The sequence below is a fragment of the Nycticebus coucang genome, chromosome 6 (genome assembly GCF_027406575.1).
Source record: "Nycticebus coucang isolate mNycCou1 chromosome 6, mNycCou1.pri, whole genome shotgun sequence".
NCBI classification, from domain to species: Eukaryota; Metazoa; Chordata; class Mammalia; order Primates; family Lorisidae; genus Nycticebus; species Nycticebus coucang.
This window is the reverse complement of record NC_069785.1, coordinates 56614247-56633812: the sequence shown is the minus strand read 5'-3', so window position 1 is coordinate 56633812 and position 19566 is coordinate 56614247. Positions and strand designations below refer to the sequence as shown.

At 36.6% G+C, this 19566-nt stretch overlaps 1 protein-coding gene across 2 annotated transcripts in view; it reads right to left on the bottom strand.

Annotated features, from left to right (window-relative positions):
- The window catches only part of UNC13C (unc-13 homolog C), a 578086-nt gene that overhangs the window by 86433 nt on the left and 472087 nt on the right, over positions 1-19566 (bottom strand). For both annotated transcript variants that reach the window (XM_053595673.1, XM_053595672.1), the window contains 4 exons: positions 15913-16001; positions 10313-10459; positions 5624-5747; positions 2901-2957 (listed from right to left, as the gene is read on the bottom strand). In XM_053595673.1, the coding sequence (XP_053451648.1) occupies positions 2901-2957; positions 5624-5747; positions 10313-10459; positions 15913-16001 (417 nt within the window). The remainder of the gene's footprint in view (positions 1-2900; positions 2958-5623; positions 5748-10312; positions 10460-15912; positions 16002-19566) is intronic.

Below are 19566 nucleotides of genomic sequence, written 5' to 3'. Positions count from 1 at the left end.
ATGAGAAAATATTGGCTCAATTATAGGGGGAAATGCCTCATGACAAGTAGTTATAAATATTTTATGATAAGTAACTTCCTATGGCTTCCTCAGTCTTCACTGGTTTTACAACTAGAAAAAATATAGTTTTTGATATACATAATTTCAGGGGATTTAACAACAGCTCATTCAATGAGTTGGGATCTCTAAGAAAGGCCAGCAATGAGCCGCTATCCATGTAAAAAGCTTGAAGTCAACTTACAGTATCAAGTGTATTTCATTAATTGGTTTTGATATTGTATCACCAGTCCCTGAAGATCTAGGCATATTTTATTTTATGTCAACTAAATCTGATTATGTCAAATATAATAGTCAAACATATATAATGCACATATATTATGAAGTTCCAGAGTATGAAGTAATATGTGTACAAAATATATCAACCTGTTGAGTAAATATGTGTTTATGAATTAGTTCTAAATCACAGTCAAATGCAGAAAAACATCAGTTCCCTACATTGTTCTATTTTTCTTTATCTTTTATTTCAATAAAGTACTTATCTAGTTGTATTTCTAAATAGGAGCTCTGACATTATCCATCAGTACAATTATTTCAGACAGTACTTTCCAGTAAACCAAATCTACTTTCAAACTAATGAATTAAACATTTAAAGACATATGGTTTAAATTAAAAAAAAATGGACATTTCATTCTAGTAAAATAAGAATAATAGCTTTGAAAGATTTGAAGGTCTTCATGCCAGCAAGAGTTTCAATAACTGCGCTGTAATTTAGGCAATAATAAATAAATGGACTAGTAATTTAAAGATAAAATATCAGGGGTAATAATGGAATAACATCATCCAGAATTGAGTTTTTTTCTTGCCCTTAACACCAATGGATGAGATTCTATTTTAATCCTTCACATTATTTCAACACTGATGAAATAATATTGCTGGGCCATTTTTATTCCTATTTTGATTTTAGGTTACAAGAATAAAAAATTAACCAAATTGAAAAAATTGGGGGACCACAAAGGGTGCCAGTGGGTTATGTTTTCTGTGACTCTAATCTTTCCCATCAGTATGAAAATACCCTCTGGGAAGCCAGTCTCTAGATCACCCAGAGTTCATAAGATCTACAGCCCCAGCTCAGGGGTAGGTATGTGAGTTAAGCCAGTTGGCACATGTAACTTCCCAGCTACAGTGATTGGCTTCGGAATGGTGCTATTACTCCTTCCAAATCAATGATGTGCCAGTAGATATTATTAGGGTTCCCTGCACTAAGACAAGTGCTCTTTTCTACAAGTTCAAAGCATGTTACATCAAAGGATGTAAGAGCAGAGACAACCATCTTACAAACAGGAAGCAATGTCTGTTATGTCAATACATCAAACAAGGAGAGGGCAGAGTTGAGAGATAAGAGGATGTCTTATCCCATGGTTTGAATCCCTAATCAAGCAGCAATAGAAATCAGAGCTCCCCTGTACTATTAAACTTCATGTAGCAATCACTTCCCTCTTTGATGATGTTAGTTTGGCCTCCATCACTTGAAACTGAAGCAGTTCTAGATAACAGAACATTCAACTCAGGAAACTGAAGCCCAGAGAAATGGAGTGTGATCTCTAATATCACACAGATGCTAGATGCAGGGCCAGGACCATTTCTTTTGTAGTGATTCCTATGGCATTTCACCCCGATGGTTTTATTGAAAACTTTGGAAGTATATAAATCCTCTTTTCAAAGTAGAGCCCAGAAGCCCTATGGAAGGAACGCAAGTAATAAAGGAAAGGGAAGAGATCTAGGTTGCAAAACAGTAGTTTGGCAGTGACATCTACCTTCTGTCTTTCCTCCTAACTGTCAACAGCACTGGACACCTGTGAGAAACAATTTTAGGTGGTGGTTATGTCTTCTAGATGGATTATTGGTTTCTCAGGAAGGGGATAATGTGGATGATAAAATAGGATACTGAAATTATAAGGCATGTATTTTTGTCTCAGTAAATAACTATGCACATTGATATCCTTCCCGTGTATCATACACACAAAACAATACAATGGTCAGCGATACCTAACTTGAGCTGCCAGCTGGAGGATAAATGCAGATAGTACCCTCTGTAAACAGGAGGTAGCATATCCTTTGCAGTTACTAACCAAAGGTGATATATTTATTATCTCACCAATACCCACAACAATCAAGTGTTAATTTTTTTTTTAACATTTTACAAATGCCACATCTAAAGATTAGAAAGGTTAAATACTTTGTTCCATGTCACACAGCTGGAAGCAGTTGATGAAGAATTTGTTTAAAGCCTGTCCCTTAACTATATTCTCGAATGAAATAAAAACATACAGTTTAACAAGTCAAGTTCTCATCCTAGAACAGTGGTTCTTAACCTATGGGTGTTCAATGAAAATACATCGCAGCATTAGGAAGGTTGAGAACCACTGTCCTAGAAGGATAGAGATTGAAGTTTCTCGAATAACCCCAATGTTTTGGGAATCTCATGTGGTAATTAAGGGGTAGGGTTATGTAGTCAGTACATCCTCACTTATAATGGGATTGAACATGTTGACAAGCTCAGTGTCTACTTTGATGAGTTTCATTTTTCCGTAGTGTGTTTCTTGACTTTAAAGATTTCTCTGGGTCTCTTTGGATTTCTATGCAGGGATCCATTTTGCCTTCATTTATACAAAGCCAGTGTAATATATGAAAGAATGTATTCTCTATTTACTCCAAAATAAATAATGTTGAATCCTACAATACAAAGTTAAAAATTTATAAGCAGATTGTGAAATCACACACATGCATCTCCTTAATCCTATCATGCTTGTACCACCACTAGCAGAAGGGTGGTTTCTTGTAGAACTGTCGTTAGCTCATTACTTTTCTTGAACAAACAGTCATTTCCTTATTATTCTTACCTTCAGTTTGGATAATTGTCCAATATCCTTAGCTGCAATGAAAATCATCTGGGGTCCCTAGAAATACACAAAGAAAACGAGAGAGACAACTCGGTATTAAGATCTGCCATATTAGTCAAAATAGAAATGTAGTCAATAGAGAGTAGCTAATTTTTGCTCATATTTTGTCCTCTGCACCTAGTACAGTGCCTAGTGTGTAGTAGAGAGCTCAAAGAATATTTATTCTGGGAGTGAATGAATGAATGATATAGGTTCACACTTAGAGATTGTAATGCTAGAGAAATTTCAAGAGATGGTAAACTTTCCTAGGGAAAACCTTGTATAGAAAATGAAATGTCAAAAACACACACACAAAAAAACCCAGAAAACAACAAAAATTAAAATAAATATAAAAAAAGAAAATGAACTACCGTCTGAACTTCTGTAACATTATATATACATATCTATTCCTGAAAGCCTCATAGTTTGTAAGGCTATGACTTAAAATAATAAGGCTTATGGAGAAAATAGCAGTGGGTCGTGCAATATCTATGCAATTTTGTTTTTAAAGAACTATTAAAACTAATAGTTGCTACTCTGGAACATGGCTTGAAAAGCTGGAGGGGAACCAGTGAGTTGAGGCTAGTGGCTTCCACAAGGGATATTAAAAATAAACAAAAACCAGCCAAACACATGCAAAACTATACAGTTCAATGGTGGATGGAGACAGTGCCCAGGCAAGTGGAGTGCCTAACGGAGGTGAAGGGTAGCTTGCCTTATGTGAGAGCCCACAAGGTCTGACTTTCTGGACAGGGAGTCTGGGGAGGGGCAGGGGTATTGCTACTCTCCTTTTTTTGTCTCTCTCTTTTACAAACAGGCCTGTGCAGTAGCCAAGGTGACTGGTCTTTTCTTGTCTGCTGAAGTTATAGTTCTATTATATGCCAGCCTCTGATGTAGGGAAATTTACATATATTTCCAATCCAACTTCCAGATTATTCTGACATCTTTCCTCTATCAACCAAAATTATAGGAGAACTAACTCGTGTTATAGAAATGTATCATGCATTTCATTAGAATAAGGTGTGTGTGTATTTATAGGTGTGATTTATAGGTGTTCCACCTGTTTTATGTAGACTGTAAAGGATTAAATCACACATTCATGGCATTAAGCAAAACTCAAAGTAATTCGTGTTCTATCACTCACTGTCTGCCAGTAAATCAACAAAAACATATGCATCTTCACATCCTGGAACATTTATAAGAAAATATTTTCTGTGCATATAATTTGACTGTATAAACATGAACTGCATATGAATAATTATGGTGTTAATGTATATTTTAGTTTATTTTATAATTACTCATCATTTGTATCAATTTATCTTGTTCAGTCTCAGAAAAAAATATTCATTAGCACATAACAGGTGCTTGTTAGGGTTATTTTTTCCTTTCTTGGCTCAAGATATGTGAACTGAAATACCCAGCACTATGCCTCCACTTGACCATTGCGCAATTTTGCTGCCCATTGACATTTCTGGTCATTTTTTATTTCACTGTGTGGGACACCATCACATTCTTCAAATCCACTAAAGAGCGTCTCCTCTATTAACCTCCAAGCGGGGAGGCCCCAGACAAAAGCAAAATGGAAAGATGAAAAAAATTCCACAAGCAGTGCTTGAACTATCTCTTAAAACCATAAAATTTAAGGCAAACCTCAGTAGATATATTGGATTTTAAATCTATTTTCCTATGATCACAGTAAAATTAAATAAAAAATTATATGTAAAGGCTTGATAACCTTACGAATTTACCTTTAATACATTCTTTAAGAGATAAAGTTTTGAATGTCAAATAAGTTTGGAGTTTGATTCCTATTGCCCCAATTTAAAATGGACTTGAATAGAAACATTTAAATGATCATTATTTAAAAACTAGGACTGGCTGTGGTGGCTCATGCATAGTAATCTTAGAACCCTGGGAGGCCAAGGCAGATGAATTGCTTGAGCTCAGAAGTTTGAGACTAGTCTGAGCAAGAGTGAGACCCTGTCTCTAAAAAAAAAAAAAGACTTTACATCCTTTGTATTAACCTAGATAGAGTTGGAACACATTCATCTTAGTAAAGTATCACAAGAATGGAGAAGAAAGACTCCAATGTACACAATTCTAATATGAAGCTAGTAGATGAGCTAATACATACCCTCATAAGAGAAAAACTCAAATCAATTCAAGATGGGGGGACAGGGGAACAAGGGAGCAGGGAGAGGGGAGGTGAGAGAATGGGGTACTCCCACTTAAGAAGCAAATATTAGGGTGTATGGTACACCTCTTAAGGACAGGACACAATTATAAGAGGGACTTTATCTAACAAATGCAAACTGTCCAAGCCAATTCTTTGTACCCTCAATTAACTTCAAACAAACAAACAAACAAACAAACAAACAAAAAAATAGCCAGGCACTGTGGGGGGTGCCTGTAGTCTCAGATACTTGGGAGGTTTAGGCAAGCAGATCTATTGAACCCAAGAGTTTGAGGTTGCTTTGAGCTATGATGCTACAGCACTCTACTGAGGATGACAGTGAGACTCTGTCTCAAAAAATAAATAAATAAATAAATAAATAAATAAACTATATACAAACACTGTTTTCTCAAAATAGATTTAATTAATATTTTATCTGAATCAAAACTATTCATTTAAACATAAATAGATGGGTTATTGAAAGTAAAACAACTAAAGTTTAAATACTTACTGTTTGGTCTGTTAGAGGAGGGAGAACAATTTGCTTTTCTATTTTGTTAAGAACCAGCTTCCATAGTTCTTTCAAAACACGCTTCAGGACAGTCTTCTCACAGATTTTTGCTGAGAGACTTAATCTGAAATAAAACAAAGTACATGCTCAGTTTTAAATTTCATATCAAGATACAATTTTTAAATGCTAAATTCAATTCGCTGAACTATTATTTTAAAATATTTAATATCAAAGATCTATCTCATCATACATTAAATAATTATCTGGTAGAAAGTAAAATCAGAATATTTCTTTCCTTAAGTTGTCTTCTAATTTGACAGGCTTCAAAAAGAAAAGTAACTTTTAAATCACATAAAGTACAATGTATTTAAAGGCAAAGGATTCCTCTTCGTTCATATTTAATGCTCATTAAACGAAGAGCAATTTCTGAGATCAGTCACCAGCATTGGGCATGGGTTTTGAGAGAAAGATGGCAGAATCATCATTTTTCACCTATTTGATAGGAGCAGAGTGCAGACCATTCACCATAATGGAGTTAAGCCTTCCAAAGTGCACAATGTTCACGCTCACCCTGATGTGGGTTTAGTATACGACCATGTTCATGGCCAAGACCAACATAATAACATATAATTTCATATAAGAACCAACATTTACTAAATTAATAGACATAAGATATTCCTTACAAATTCTCATGGTAAGACAATGATGTAAATTACCTAGAATTTGTTTAACACTTTATACAACCTCTTCTATAGAAACCTCTTCTGCATGTATTTCTCATTTATTAGTATGTCCACCTTAGAAATCAAGAACAGGCTCACAGGGGGTTATGGTACCAAGACAGTGAAGCTAGTAAGTGAGACTCAAAGTCAGGTTATCTTTTAAATTCAACATGTCTTTCAAGATCCCATACCGCCTATGATAAATGTGCTTGTGCCTGAAGGTCCAGCATGTATGAAGGCACAGTGATATGTTAATATCTGTTAAATAAACTGTGACACTGGACTCTTTGATGCTCCTTTAATTAGAGTGAATTAAACCTGTTTCACAGAAGGTCCAAAGCAGGTCATATATTTCAGAGCAGTCTCATTGACTCCCTGTAGTGCTATTACATATTTTGTAAGCTTTTAGGCTTAAAAATTGTAATCTGGGCCCTGGTCCTGACAGACAGAATAGACCGTTTTTAATATTTAAACACATATATAATTAATATTTAAATAATTAAAATTCATTAACATTTAAAAGAGTGTGACATGTGAGAGGCAAATAAAAACATTCCCCAAATACATTTTTTTCATGTAAAAGTATTTCTGCTAATACTGTTGCATATAGACACCCAACATATAAAAATAGATTTTAAAAAAACCCTCCTCTGAATAAAAAGGCGGTTTGGGGATCCCTGAGGCATATCTGCAAACGGTAGCCCCACCAATTTGGAAATTGTTCAAAGGTCACATTTCTAGCTTGCTGCTGACCATTGATGACACGGACATAGGGTGGAAACCGGAAGATGTGTCACGGCTGACAACAAACAGCTATTCTCAGAGAAATTCCTAGGATGATCGGAGATATACCAAACCCTTCAATTTTGCTACAGATGTGTAATTTCTACTTTCAAAGGATCTGCGCCTAAGAATTGATCTCATTTTTTATGGTCAGCTCATTTCCTTGGCATGCCGACTGACCCTGCTTGGAACCAAAAGAACAGCAATAAAATCATTGACATGTTTGCAGCTATCCCTGGGATTTCTGATAGTCGGAAATGGAGTTTACAGCTCCTTTTATGAAGTGGGGTGGTCTTGGTAGAGAAAGTGAAACATAAAGAAATACGATGTTTTACTTAGAGCAGCTGCACAAAGATAAAGAGCTTTATACAGCAGGGATTTTCTCAAAACCACCCTAAAGACTGTTAGCCTTCTATTGTTGGTTTTCAATAATGGAAAATAAAGGGAAAAATCTAGCAACTGTCTTTTTAATTTAGTCAGACTTAATTAACTTGACAATGCAAGCCGAAAAGCATGGATTTTGGAACCTGAGCTATCTGGATTGGCTGAACACAGAACCAATTAATTAGACAATTTCCAAATGTAATGTGGAACGGCTAGCTACAGAAATTTCCTGTTAAATAGTTGATGATATTTTCAGGAAAATGTACTTCACTGTTTTCCCTCTGCTGGAATGCTTGTCCTTCGTTTCCATACATCCGAACTCTGTCCACCTTTATATACCCAACCCAAATGAAATTTCTACTTACTCTTTGGAATAGAAACAACATTTCTACTCATCATCACTTTACACCTTACTACGTTTATCTGTGAACCTTTCTTATTTCTTCTGCTAATACTATTAGCTATTTGGAAACAAAATCAATATCTGACCCTTAAATCTCTCCTCTAATGAGTAGGTTTACAGATGCACATTCTGAATTAGCCTGGAGAATTTCTGCAACTCTCCCTGTCTCATATCATACTTAATTCAAAAAATGTTAAATCTCTTTTACAAATTTTTAAAGCTCATAGGTTCTTTTCTATCTTTATACTCCATATATATATATATATATTTGTTTTGTGTTGGTTTTGGCCAGGGCCAGGTTTGAACCCACCACCTCTGGTATATGGGACTGGCGCCCTACTCTTTTGAGCCACAGGCGCCACCCCTATATTCTATGTTTTTCTACTAAGTATTATAAGAAGTATCATATGTGATGAAATAATGGAGACTAATCAGAAGTTGAAAATTAAGACTGAGTAACAGTAAAAATTAAGACTGAGTCAGATTCTGAATGTACTAGAAATAAGGGTCAGCATATACTTTTTACAGACAATGAAATAGATTCAAAGTCACTCTGCTAGTAGTTGGCAGTATCAAGATTACTTTATAACCTTCTGTACATTGTACAACTTTGGTCATAAAATATACAAAACAAATAGTTTGATGAAAGATAAACAATATGTCTCAAAGTACTGGTTGGAGTGTTTAGTCCTGCTGCTCAACACCGTCACATTCACAACCAGTCCTGGTATGATTATAGTGATTCAATTCTGTATCACCCACAGAAAAAAGTTCTATTAAAAAGGTAGAAATTTCAAAGGAATGCATAGGAAACTATCCGGTGAAAGTCCACATCAAGAAACTAAAGAAATGAAGACAAGTCTGTCTCTTTCCCCCTTTCTTCCTGACTTTCTCTTTCTTTTCTTACTCACTTTCTTCTCTCTCCTTTCTTCTGCTTTTCTCATCCATTCACTTGTTGACCTACCTTCTTGCTACCTAGTGACCCATCTGCCTATTTTCTAGATAGTTCCCTACAGAGAAAAGACTATAAGACTCAATTTTTCTACCAAATAGCGATATTAAATTGATAAGAATGTCAGTCTTACTTATGTGGTAAGATTATAGCCAAAGGGAAGTGGAATTAAAACAGAAGTCATAAAAATACAGGAGAGGTGCTCTCTACTAATTCTTTCTTTGTTGTCTTTATTGTCAGAGAAGGGAACTGTATCCCTCTTTATATCTTGCTATCTTTTGTGTTAATTTGTCAGAAAAATAATAAATGAGATAACACAAGTAAACTATCACGTATGACACGGTCCCTTGGTAGGTATTCACAATTATTATTTAGTTTTCTCTTCTACTTTCAGTTATGGTTTTGGGTATCAATGTTTAGGAAATCATGTCTCTAGTTCCATTAGATCAATGATTCCCCATTGTGAATACATTTTAAAATACAGGAACCTGACTCTCTCCTAAACGTACTAAGTTAGAATTTTTAAGACGTTAAAAAGCAAACAAAACTAGCACTCTGGGAGGCCGAAGTGGGTGGATGCAGTCTCACAGGTAGTCTCACAGGTTGGAGACCAACCTGAGCCAGAGCGAGACCCCATCTCTAAAAATAGCCAGGCATTGTGGTGGGCGCCTATAGTTCCAGCTACTCGGGAGGCTGAGGCAAGAGAATTGCTTGAGCCCAAGAATTTGAGGTTGCCATGACCTGTGATGTCATGGCATTCCACCAAGAGCGACAAAGTGAGACTTTGTTCAAAAAACAAACAAACGAATGAACAAATGAACCAACCAAACTTCCTGGTTAGGAACACTATCTTAGACACAGAGACCTCCATTTCTACCCACTTCCACCACTACTGTCCTCTCCATGCCATCAGAGACTTGGGATCTAGTCATCCCTACCTAGTGACCAGAGTAAGTTTGACATATATGGGCACTCAAATAATAGCTATCAAAGGCTGAGTCAGGCAGCAGCCTGCTTGCCTCTGAACTGAATTAATTCTAGTCCCATTTGTGGCTCTTCTTCAGCAGGTTTCTGACATGAAATGAGATACTCTGGACTCAGCTTAGTCTTTTTCTTTATCCACAAGGATGCAAAACAATACGCTATCTGAGGATTGTGATCCTAAATCTCTCTCTCATACCAGCAATCTCCTCATACCAGCAATCTCCTTAGTTATCCATATTTATATCTGTTCATTTTTTCCTTTCCTAGACAACATCATTCCTGATTTTTTACCATCTACTAGTGAATTAAAAGTGTGTTGTTTTTTAAAGAATGTGTTTATTTCCACAGCAATCTTTTCAAAGCTAACTTATGCAGAGAAAGACATTTATTTTTGTCCCCTTAAAGCCTTCTCAGTCAAATTTAGGACATTAAGTAAAGAGAAAAATTTGCAAACAACTTACGTTTTGTCCAAAAAATCCATAAGTGGTCTTAACACGATTTCTGCATCCATTGCTGCACTGTTCTTATTAGTGGTGTTTCCATTTGCTCTCATTTGATTCAGTTCAAAACTCATCTGTTTTATACACTCTTCAATTATAAGCTGGAAACTAAAAGGAAAGAATATAAATTCAGGAATAAAAATAAACATTTTGCCTGAGTCCCCTTCAATTCTACGTGGAGGCATCTGACCTGTTTTAAACGGAGTGAATTCACTGGCTCATTTGTTTTCAAACTCATTGTTCTGCGGCAAATGATTTTGCTACAAAATGAAAGCTCACTGGGAGCCCCTGTATGTTAAACAGTTAAGGTATTGTTCTTCAAGTTAAATCAGTATGAATTGGGGTTCACTCAACCCCTATCTCGGACAGTAACAGCTGAGATGCTCCTCTGAGCGCCGTTTGGGAAAATGGCTGCTCTGGAAAGACACTTGACATCTGGATACACCTTTTTCATTTGGCTTCTGTGACTTTACACCTTCTTGGCTTTTTTCCCAACATTACTGGCTGTTCCTTCCCAATTACCTGACCTCTAATCATTGGAGTAGAGTTGCTAGATTTATCAAATAACAACACAGGACACCTAGTTACCCTGCAGTTTCACAGAGTGAATATTTTTAAATACACATATGTCCATGTAATATTTGGGACAAATTATACTAAAAATTATTAATTGGTTATAGGAAATTCTATACACTGGGCATTCTGTATTTTATCTGGCTGTCCTGCATTGTGATACTTTGGGCTTGACCCTTGGACCACTTCAGTTGTCTACTAGCAGTCACTTCCTTGGCAATCACATCTAGTCCCCTGGCTTCCATACTGTCTATTGATGGTTCCCAAATTTATATCTATAGACGTGATTTTTTTTTTTTTGCAGTTTTTGGCCAGGGCTGGGTTTGAACCTGCCACCTCTGGCGTATGGGGCTGGCGTCCTACTCCTTTGAGCCACAGGCACCTCCCTACAGACCTGATTTTTACCCCAAATGCCAGACTGTTTTATTCAACTGCCTATGTAGCCTTTCCTCTTGCAAGTCTGATGAGTTTCTCCTACCTGACATCTCTTATCCAATTATTATGTAGTTTCCAACAATAGGAATAATTATAACACACATGCAGGCAGACAAGAGAAAAACACTTAAATGAACTGAGATAAAGGAAAGCTTGAAAAATGGTCAAATCACTGGATGATAATGAGAAGGTGAAGAAAGTTCATTTTCACACTGCAGTCAAGTCAGTTCCGTTCTTCTCCTTCCTCTTCATACAATGATTATACATTTAATGTCATCTAAGAAGTTATCCAAATGCATGAATTCATCAACTTTTATACAGAAGTTTAGGAATCATCACTACATAATGCTTCGTTATGAATTAACAGAATACACAGATTTGTTTATTCATTCATACATGCCTACATTCTACAAATAATAAATAACTACTGTGCACCAATTATCAATGTCGTTGCCGAGTACATCAATGACAAATCGGGCACATCTTCTGGTTCTTAATAGCACATATGAGACCTTTTATTTTAGCATTTACATTGTGGAAATACTTTGGTTATCCTGTTAAGTATTTTATTCTTCTACTTTTTTGTTTTTCCACCTAAACTGGGAAATCCTCAATATATTTTAGATTTTCACAACTTGGGCACTTTTATTGTTCCTGGGCCTTTTAATTGCAAATTTATCAATATATTGGTCTATAATTTTGAGCATTTATTCAAGGCGTGAATCTACTTCTGCCACCATGTTTGACCTGTCTCCATATTTAGCTTCTGCTTTCTCTTTGGCTTCCTTTACTGTTGACAACACCATTCTTGCCTTTCTGGACATTACTTGTATTTGGTTCCATGATCTTTGGATTTTCTCTGGCCCCTGTGGATGTGGCTCATTTTATGGCTGTCTGCATATTTATCTGCTTCAATGGAACATTCTCTTCCAAGCTCTCATACAGGAGAATCTAAATCTATACTATTTGGCTTTCAACTGGCTGGAGCTGCCCTTGGACTTCTGCGAGGTAGTGGTTGCAAGGGAGGGCAGCAGCAGGGATGGAGGGCAAAGTGGGGAAGGGGGTAGAGTTTGTGTTGGAGTTAAAGGTAGTAGATACTTGGGGCAACAAGGAAGTAGGGCAAACAACATTGGAAAAATATCCCGAAGTTGCCACTAAAGTCATCATACAATGGGAAATTATAGCTAAATGTACCTTTTTTTTAATTTAATTTTTTTAAAGCATAACCGTATACATTCATGGGGTACAATTTGATGATTTGATATATAATGTAGAATTCTTAAATCAAACTGATTAACATAACCATCACCTCAGTTACTTATTTTTTGTGGTAAGACATTTATAATTTGCTCTTAAATATTTTAAAGCGTACCCTTGCATTGTACATGTTAGGTGAGATCCCACCAAATTAAATGTACCTTTTTAAAATAAAATATTTATGACCATTGGGTCATCCAGTGATCCAGCAGCCTATAATAATAATCACCTTTAAAATAGCTGCTTACTTTTTCAATGCATTGGGGCAGGGACATAAAAAAAAACAAAAGGCATGGCATTTATATTTCAGTTATGTGAAAAGTAGTTTTCCTAAACAGACTCCTTGTAAATTCCAACCAGAAGCCAGCTCTGGGTGTGGGATGAGGTCTATGAAGGAAGGGTTCTCAGTGCATGGTAGCAAATAATATTCCCTTTTTGTATTAATCTGGAGCAAACTAATGCCTGCACCTCACCTAAAAAGTCTTTGTCTCTTTCAATTTCTTTTTCTATCTATTTTTTTCAATCTTCAAAGTCTTTTGCTATCTATTTTTTTTTTTTTTTGGTTAAAAAAGTATTACTTGGCTTGAATAAAAATAGCACCAATAAATAATGACAGATTTTGGGAGCACCCAAGTTGCCAAACACTTCCAGAATAATTCTCATAAAGTATTTCTGAATTCTTTGTTTACTTAATCCAGCCAGTCCCTGGTACAAACAGTATCAGTAAAAGGAATATAGTAAAATAAATAAATAAAACAGTAAAATATGTGTGTTAGGAGAAACTCAGTTAGCACAAGTTTTGGAAGTTTTAAGACCATCTTTGAGAACATGATTCAGCTATCACTGAAGTGTTGTTACTCAGTGTCTGCTCCTAGTTGGGGGCCCATGAACATGTCAGGAACCCAGGGACATGAGTTCAAACATGGGTTTGGCTCATCCCTAGCTTACTGCAAAGATATCCTAATAGCTGCAAGTAGCAGAATTGTCTAATTGTGGGTTTTAATAACATAAGATCATATGGATTTGTACAATTATTTATTTACTTGATTTTAAAGCCCTAGGAAGGGTGTGTTCAGACTTAAATCACCCAGTTTGACTTCACAGCACAATCACACTGATCACTGTGGACTTTTCATGAGCTACTCTAAGAATGTGACGTCGGCCTGACTGATAGTGTGAGAAATAAAGCTATAGTAATAAGGATACAATCCTTATTCTTTTTATAAGGAAAGCATAACGTGGCCTGTTTATTCCAATCATCCTAATAACCCTAACTGAACCAAGTACTATGTGTTTTCCTGTACTTAAAAAATAACGAAGGAATGTGTCCTGGATAGCCCTGGGTTTTAGTATCTAGGCTAAAATCGCTGACTTCATATGAATAAAGCACCTCAAGTGCCCTCCTAAGGGCATCACTCCTTCTTTCATAATTAAAATTTGTCCAGAATTCTTATTTCAGCCTTTGCAACCTGAATATTCCCTCCCCCAAACAAAATAAAAAGCACTCGTTCATCAAGATGATTTGGATATTTTACAGTCATTTAAATGTACTTTATCTTCTAGTTTCTATCCTGTTTAGTCGTCTCATTTCCTATAAAGTTCTAAACACCTCTAGCTATTCCTGGTCCACTTTTTCTCCCCCTAACTTTGCTAAATAATCTCTTATATTGCCTGCTGAGCTGAAGGCAACACATTTTCTGCTAACCACAGATCAATTCTCAACTAGAAAAAAGAGAGGCAAGGCTTCAATGGCCGAGCAAAGGCCTGTCACTAAGTGTCCCCCCATGTCAGAGTCAGTGAGCCCCACATCTCTGGAAGAATATCTGCCTCTTCAGTCTCAGGAAGCAGAAACTTCATGTTTCTCATCACCATTGAAAGGAGGCAGGATCATCCAAGTCAGATACACACAACAACACAGAGCAGAGACAGAGCAACCCCCCCTCAACTCAGTACGGCAAGGCTTCTCTGGCTTAGCACCTGTGTGGAGAAGATAGACTCCAGAGAGACAATGGACTTGGCATAAGGGAGTTATGGACCCACCTCTGATAACAAAGACAGCTTCATTCCTGTATCTGAGAGAAAAAAGGAGGCTTCCATAGTATTTTTCCTTCTAGTTTTTCTGAGTTAAAAATGGTAGATAAGTAGCATATAACTAATCACCGAATCAGTATTTTTCAACCTTTTTTATCTCACAGGACACTTGAACCTATAGTTCAACTTCTGTGGTATATTTAAATTATGTTGTTTAAAAAAAGACTAAAAAGAAGAATATACTTACTGTGCTTTGAATTCCTTTCAAAAATAATTTAATTAATGATCTTTAAAAATTTTTGCAGCCCTCCTAAGATCCTCTCATGCACACCAGTGTGCCACAGCACAACAGTTGAAAATCACTGCACTAAACATTTATTAATTGTGTAACTTTCTAAAACAGAACAATAAGTGATAGGTAGCGTTCAAAGAGATAACCCCCACCATAAGAGTGATCTTCATAGTCTCATTTGAGCACTGAGCACATAGTTTAAAATAATACAGCAACATTTATTGAACTCATATTTTAAGCAAATTTGTTATTAAATTAATGAACGTCTTCAAAGATGCATTAGCTTTCCTATCTATTTTAACATGTGATGCTGAGATGAAAGCTTTTTTCCTAAAGGACCAAAATGAAGTTGATTTTGAAAGAAGGTGAACATCTCCTTCTTTGGGACCATTCCACAGAAAAATAAGTAACCATAAATCAGTGGTTCCCAAACTCCTGCCCATGGGGTAGTTGCCTTAAGATTTCTATGCCCTAAGACCAAGAATTCTGACTTTATTTGGTTTAGGGTCAGGTGCTCAGTTATTCTAAAGTGCAACCATGTTGATATGTATGGCATGAACACAACTCAGACTTCTTGTGAATGTAAAATTTTTCTCCCTCCTTCCTTCCTTCTCTTTATTCTTTCAGTAGCAAACTTCTAAGTTCTAAACATTAGAATTGCAATTATATAAGAGATAGTTTTTGGCCTGTAGGAGGATATAGAGAAGTGAAGGAAGGAGGCAAATAAAACAAAACTCAGAGCACAGTGTGGTAAACACCACTCAGCAGAAGGATGCACAGAGTTGCAGGGAGTGCATAGCAAGATACCACTATTAGATGATGGGGTCATAAAAGACTTTTCAGAGAAAATAATGCTCAGATTGAGAGTTAAATGGATTTATCCAGCCATCTAGAAGACAGAGATAGAAGTGAAGGCATGAATTTATGAGCTGAAACCCAACACAGTTTGATAATTACCACTGAGGCCACTTACCTTTCACCATAAGTGACACTGAGCTCATCCAGGACCCCGTTGAGTTTAACTTGAAGTTCTTTTAGAATATTACTGGCTTCTGGATCTAGCTGCAGAGAGAGAGACCATAAGCAGTATTACCTTGGAATTTTGACCAAACAAGCCTTTGTTTTTTTGATAAGAATTGTGATCATTATCTGGTAACGTGGGACAATACAGACATACTCTTTTACTATTCTTTTGCAATCAAATGCAAACATTTAGGAATCTATAAAAAAACCAAGGAGGATTCACATATATGAAAAAATTCATTGAAATGCAGGGCATGCATACAAGTAAGAACTGGATAGCAAAGCCTTTGTTGGTTACAGCAATGGGATGCAAAGCATGACAAAAATATTCCCCGGAACATGATAATTTCCTAATTTAGAAAGCTCAACATGTTATATAGTAGTTGAAAATATGGGTTGCTTCAAAATATATTTCAATCTTTAAGTATATTTATTCTTATAAATAGGTCCAGCAAAATAATTTAATTGCAGTTAAAAATTAAGTTTTGAGTATCGTGCTGTCCCTTGTTTGAGGGTATTTTCATGTTTTCCCAACTTTAGAATTCAAAGTAATTGGATCAAGCCCTTTCAAATTTCTCTGGAGTGGATAGGCCTATTTTTCCTGGATGCTAATTTGCAACTTAAAGTTCAAAATTCCAACTTTCAAATTTTATTTTTATTTTTTTTCTGTATGCATTCAATTAGTTATAGCTTGGGTCTAAGCTTGTGAGCAAGTCTGGGGGCAAAAGAAAAATAATTAGATCGAGATAACTTATTTTTAATACTTGTTCTCACAATACAAACTTAAACTTTTCTTTTTATCTGGTTGGTTCTTAAAATAGTGTTAATCAATATTATAAAATAGCTTGTATTATAAATAAACACAGAAAATGGACACACCGATGTGTTAGCAGCATTTATTTTTGTAATTAAAGGGAAGGATCAACACATACTTTACCAAGCATTTTAGAAGGTTTTACATTGTTTGCTAATTGCATGTTTATAAGTTGTCAAAAAGAACCCACAAAAATTTAATAATATATAGACGTATTATATCAAGCAGAGAGAAATTCATGTGAAGGACAATTGGAAATACTCTCTGAAATTGAAATATAAGTCAGTCTTCCTCTGAGCCTTCAGAAATTGAGTTTCCTACTATTGCCATCTTTAGTTATTACCCAAACTTGTTTACTACTAAAAAGAAGAGGATGGGCTAAAGCTCACTTTGGGAAGTAAAAAAATTAAAGCAAGATGTAGTACAAATAAGAGAAATTCAAGAAGGATGCCACATAAACAAAGGACCCAGTATCATGCGGCTGCTTCCTTCTCAAGCTATTTCATTGCTTCTATAGCTGCCCATGATTTATCTGTCTCTTTGGTTGACTTTTCTTCCTCTGTGCATCCCTTCAGCTTTAGTCCTTCAGTTTTTCCTTTTCTAGTCTTCTTTGTATTCTATATTCTCCTTGAGCAATCACGTGCACACCTATGGCTTCCACTACCACCCATGTGCTAATGGCCCCCAGTCCGTTATCTGTGGTCTTTTTTTTTCTTTTTTTTTTCTTGTTAAATCATAGCTCTGTACATTAGTGCAATCGCCTGTACCCATTCTAAGATGCACCATAGATGTGGCCCCACCCACTGTGGTCTTAGCAGCATGCCTGAACAGCATGTCTGTATGCCAAAGGGCCTGCTAGACTCTTCCACTTTGATGGTGATGCAGGACAAGTGGCGCCACCACCTGCTGCCTTAGCCCTGGTGGTGTTGATGCTGCTGTGGCAGGAGGAACCAGCTTGCTAGAAGGGCTGGATACCTGTGGGGAGACACTGGTGCCTTGCTGTCTCCTCCCTCTGCAACCCACCCCACTTCTGGCTGGTCAATTTCATGGATGATGCCTTGCTATCTCCTCCATGTGAGCTTCCAGGGCCTGAGAATTCTGGCACCTTGCTGCTGATTGGACAACTGGCTGTAACTGAGAAGACCCATGCCCTAAAAGTCAACATTGAGTTCCAGCAAAACAACCCCCTACCACTATATAAACCCCTGAGCAGAGAATCTGAGAACAGACCTCGAAAAGGGAGCAGGAGAGCTTGTTCCCCTTCTGGGTTCTCTGTGCCAGGAGCTTTGGTTTTTTTGTAAGTTATAATTTTTGTTTCTGTGAATACGCCCTGTCTTACCACTGATCCTGGATTCATTCTTCAAATCACCGAGACCAAGAACCTGAAACACTGGTATCAATGGCCCACACATACCTCAATCGCAGCACATCAAAAACAAAACTCATTACCTGCCAAAGGGTAATTTATTTATTTCCCTTCGCATTTTGTCTGATTTAGTTAATAGCCTCCAACTATTTAAGGCAGAAACGTGAAAGTCATCTCTGACTTCTATCATAGTATCCATAGTATTCCTTTTAACTGTTCTCAGAGTTGTTTTCATAAAACCCAAACATGAACATGGCACTTGCTCACTCTTCAAACTGGCTTTCAACTAGGAAAGTGCTGGAAGCAATTTCTCACACAATCTTACCTGTACTCTTGCTATTTCTTCTATTTGGAAAAGATCTTTCTTCTCCAATCCTTCTATTGGACCAGAATCTATTCACCTTATAATGCCAGTTCACCTTATAATGCTAGTTCAGCTTAAAACATGTGGTTGAGAAATCAGTGAAAGTCCCCTAGTAAATCCAGCAGTAGGGCACAGTCCCAGAAATGCCCTAAATCATTTTGCATTGCGTCAGTGTTAGCATGGACACTGGGGTGTGTGGTTAGAAAGAAAAGAATACCTGGTCCTTCCTGTTTCAAAAAGACGTACTCCAGCTCTAAGTGTGCCACCTGCTTTTCATTTCTTTTTTATATTTCTCTTAGCAGAGATCCTCTCCAAAAACTTACATGATCATTTTCAGAGATAGACAATGTATTTTCTTTATCCCAGTAATCATTTATAGCATAACGTTCATGCTATAAATTCAAGCTCCTAACTTCTTGGTTTCAAACACTGAACACCAATAGCTGTCTTCCATCCTAATGAAAGAATCTGTCATTGTGCTTCACGACAACTAAATGCCTTTGACATATGTTGTGTTTTTCAGCCTGGACAACACAAGGGGTGGGGGAAGATTGTCTTATATTTTATAATCCACTCCAAGTAGTTTCAAGTGGAAAATATAGAGAAAATTTTGGATTTTTCTATTTCTCTGAAATGTTTTTCTGTGTAATTATACCTTCAAGTCTTATTTTTTTCTCCTAGTTTGAACAGTGTTTCTCTTTCCCAGCTACACCAAATACACTACTTTACTTTGTGCATTGCTAACAAGGTTCTTGTCTTTATAACCTCACAATTTCAGAAGAAGAACAATATTCAGAAATCTCATAGTTAAACATTCTCTTTTTTACAGGCGGGTAAAACTAAGGCCCAAATAAGGTGCCTTATTTTGGGGATCACATGGGGATTGAGGAACGGCGTTCTTAGAGGCTGTTTCCTCTGAAGAAACTCTCTTTTGCAAATGTACAGTAAGAAAGCAAACTTCCCCAAGGTTAATCCTGTCTGGAATGGAACTAGGCCTTATTAGCTGCATCTACGGTGGCTGGACAGAGTAGGGGTAATTCAGGAAGAGAAGAAAGGAGAT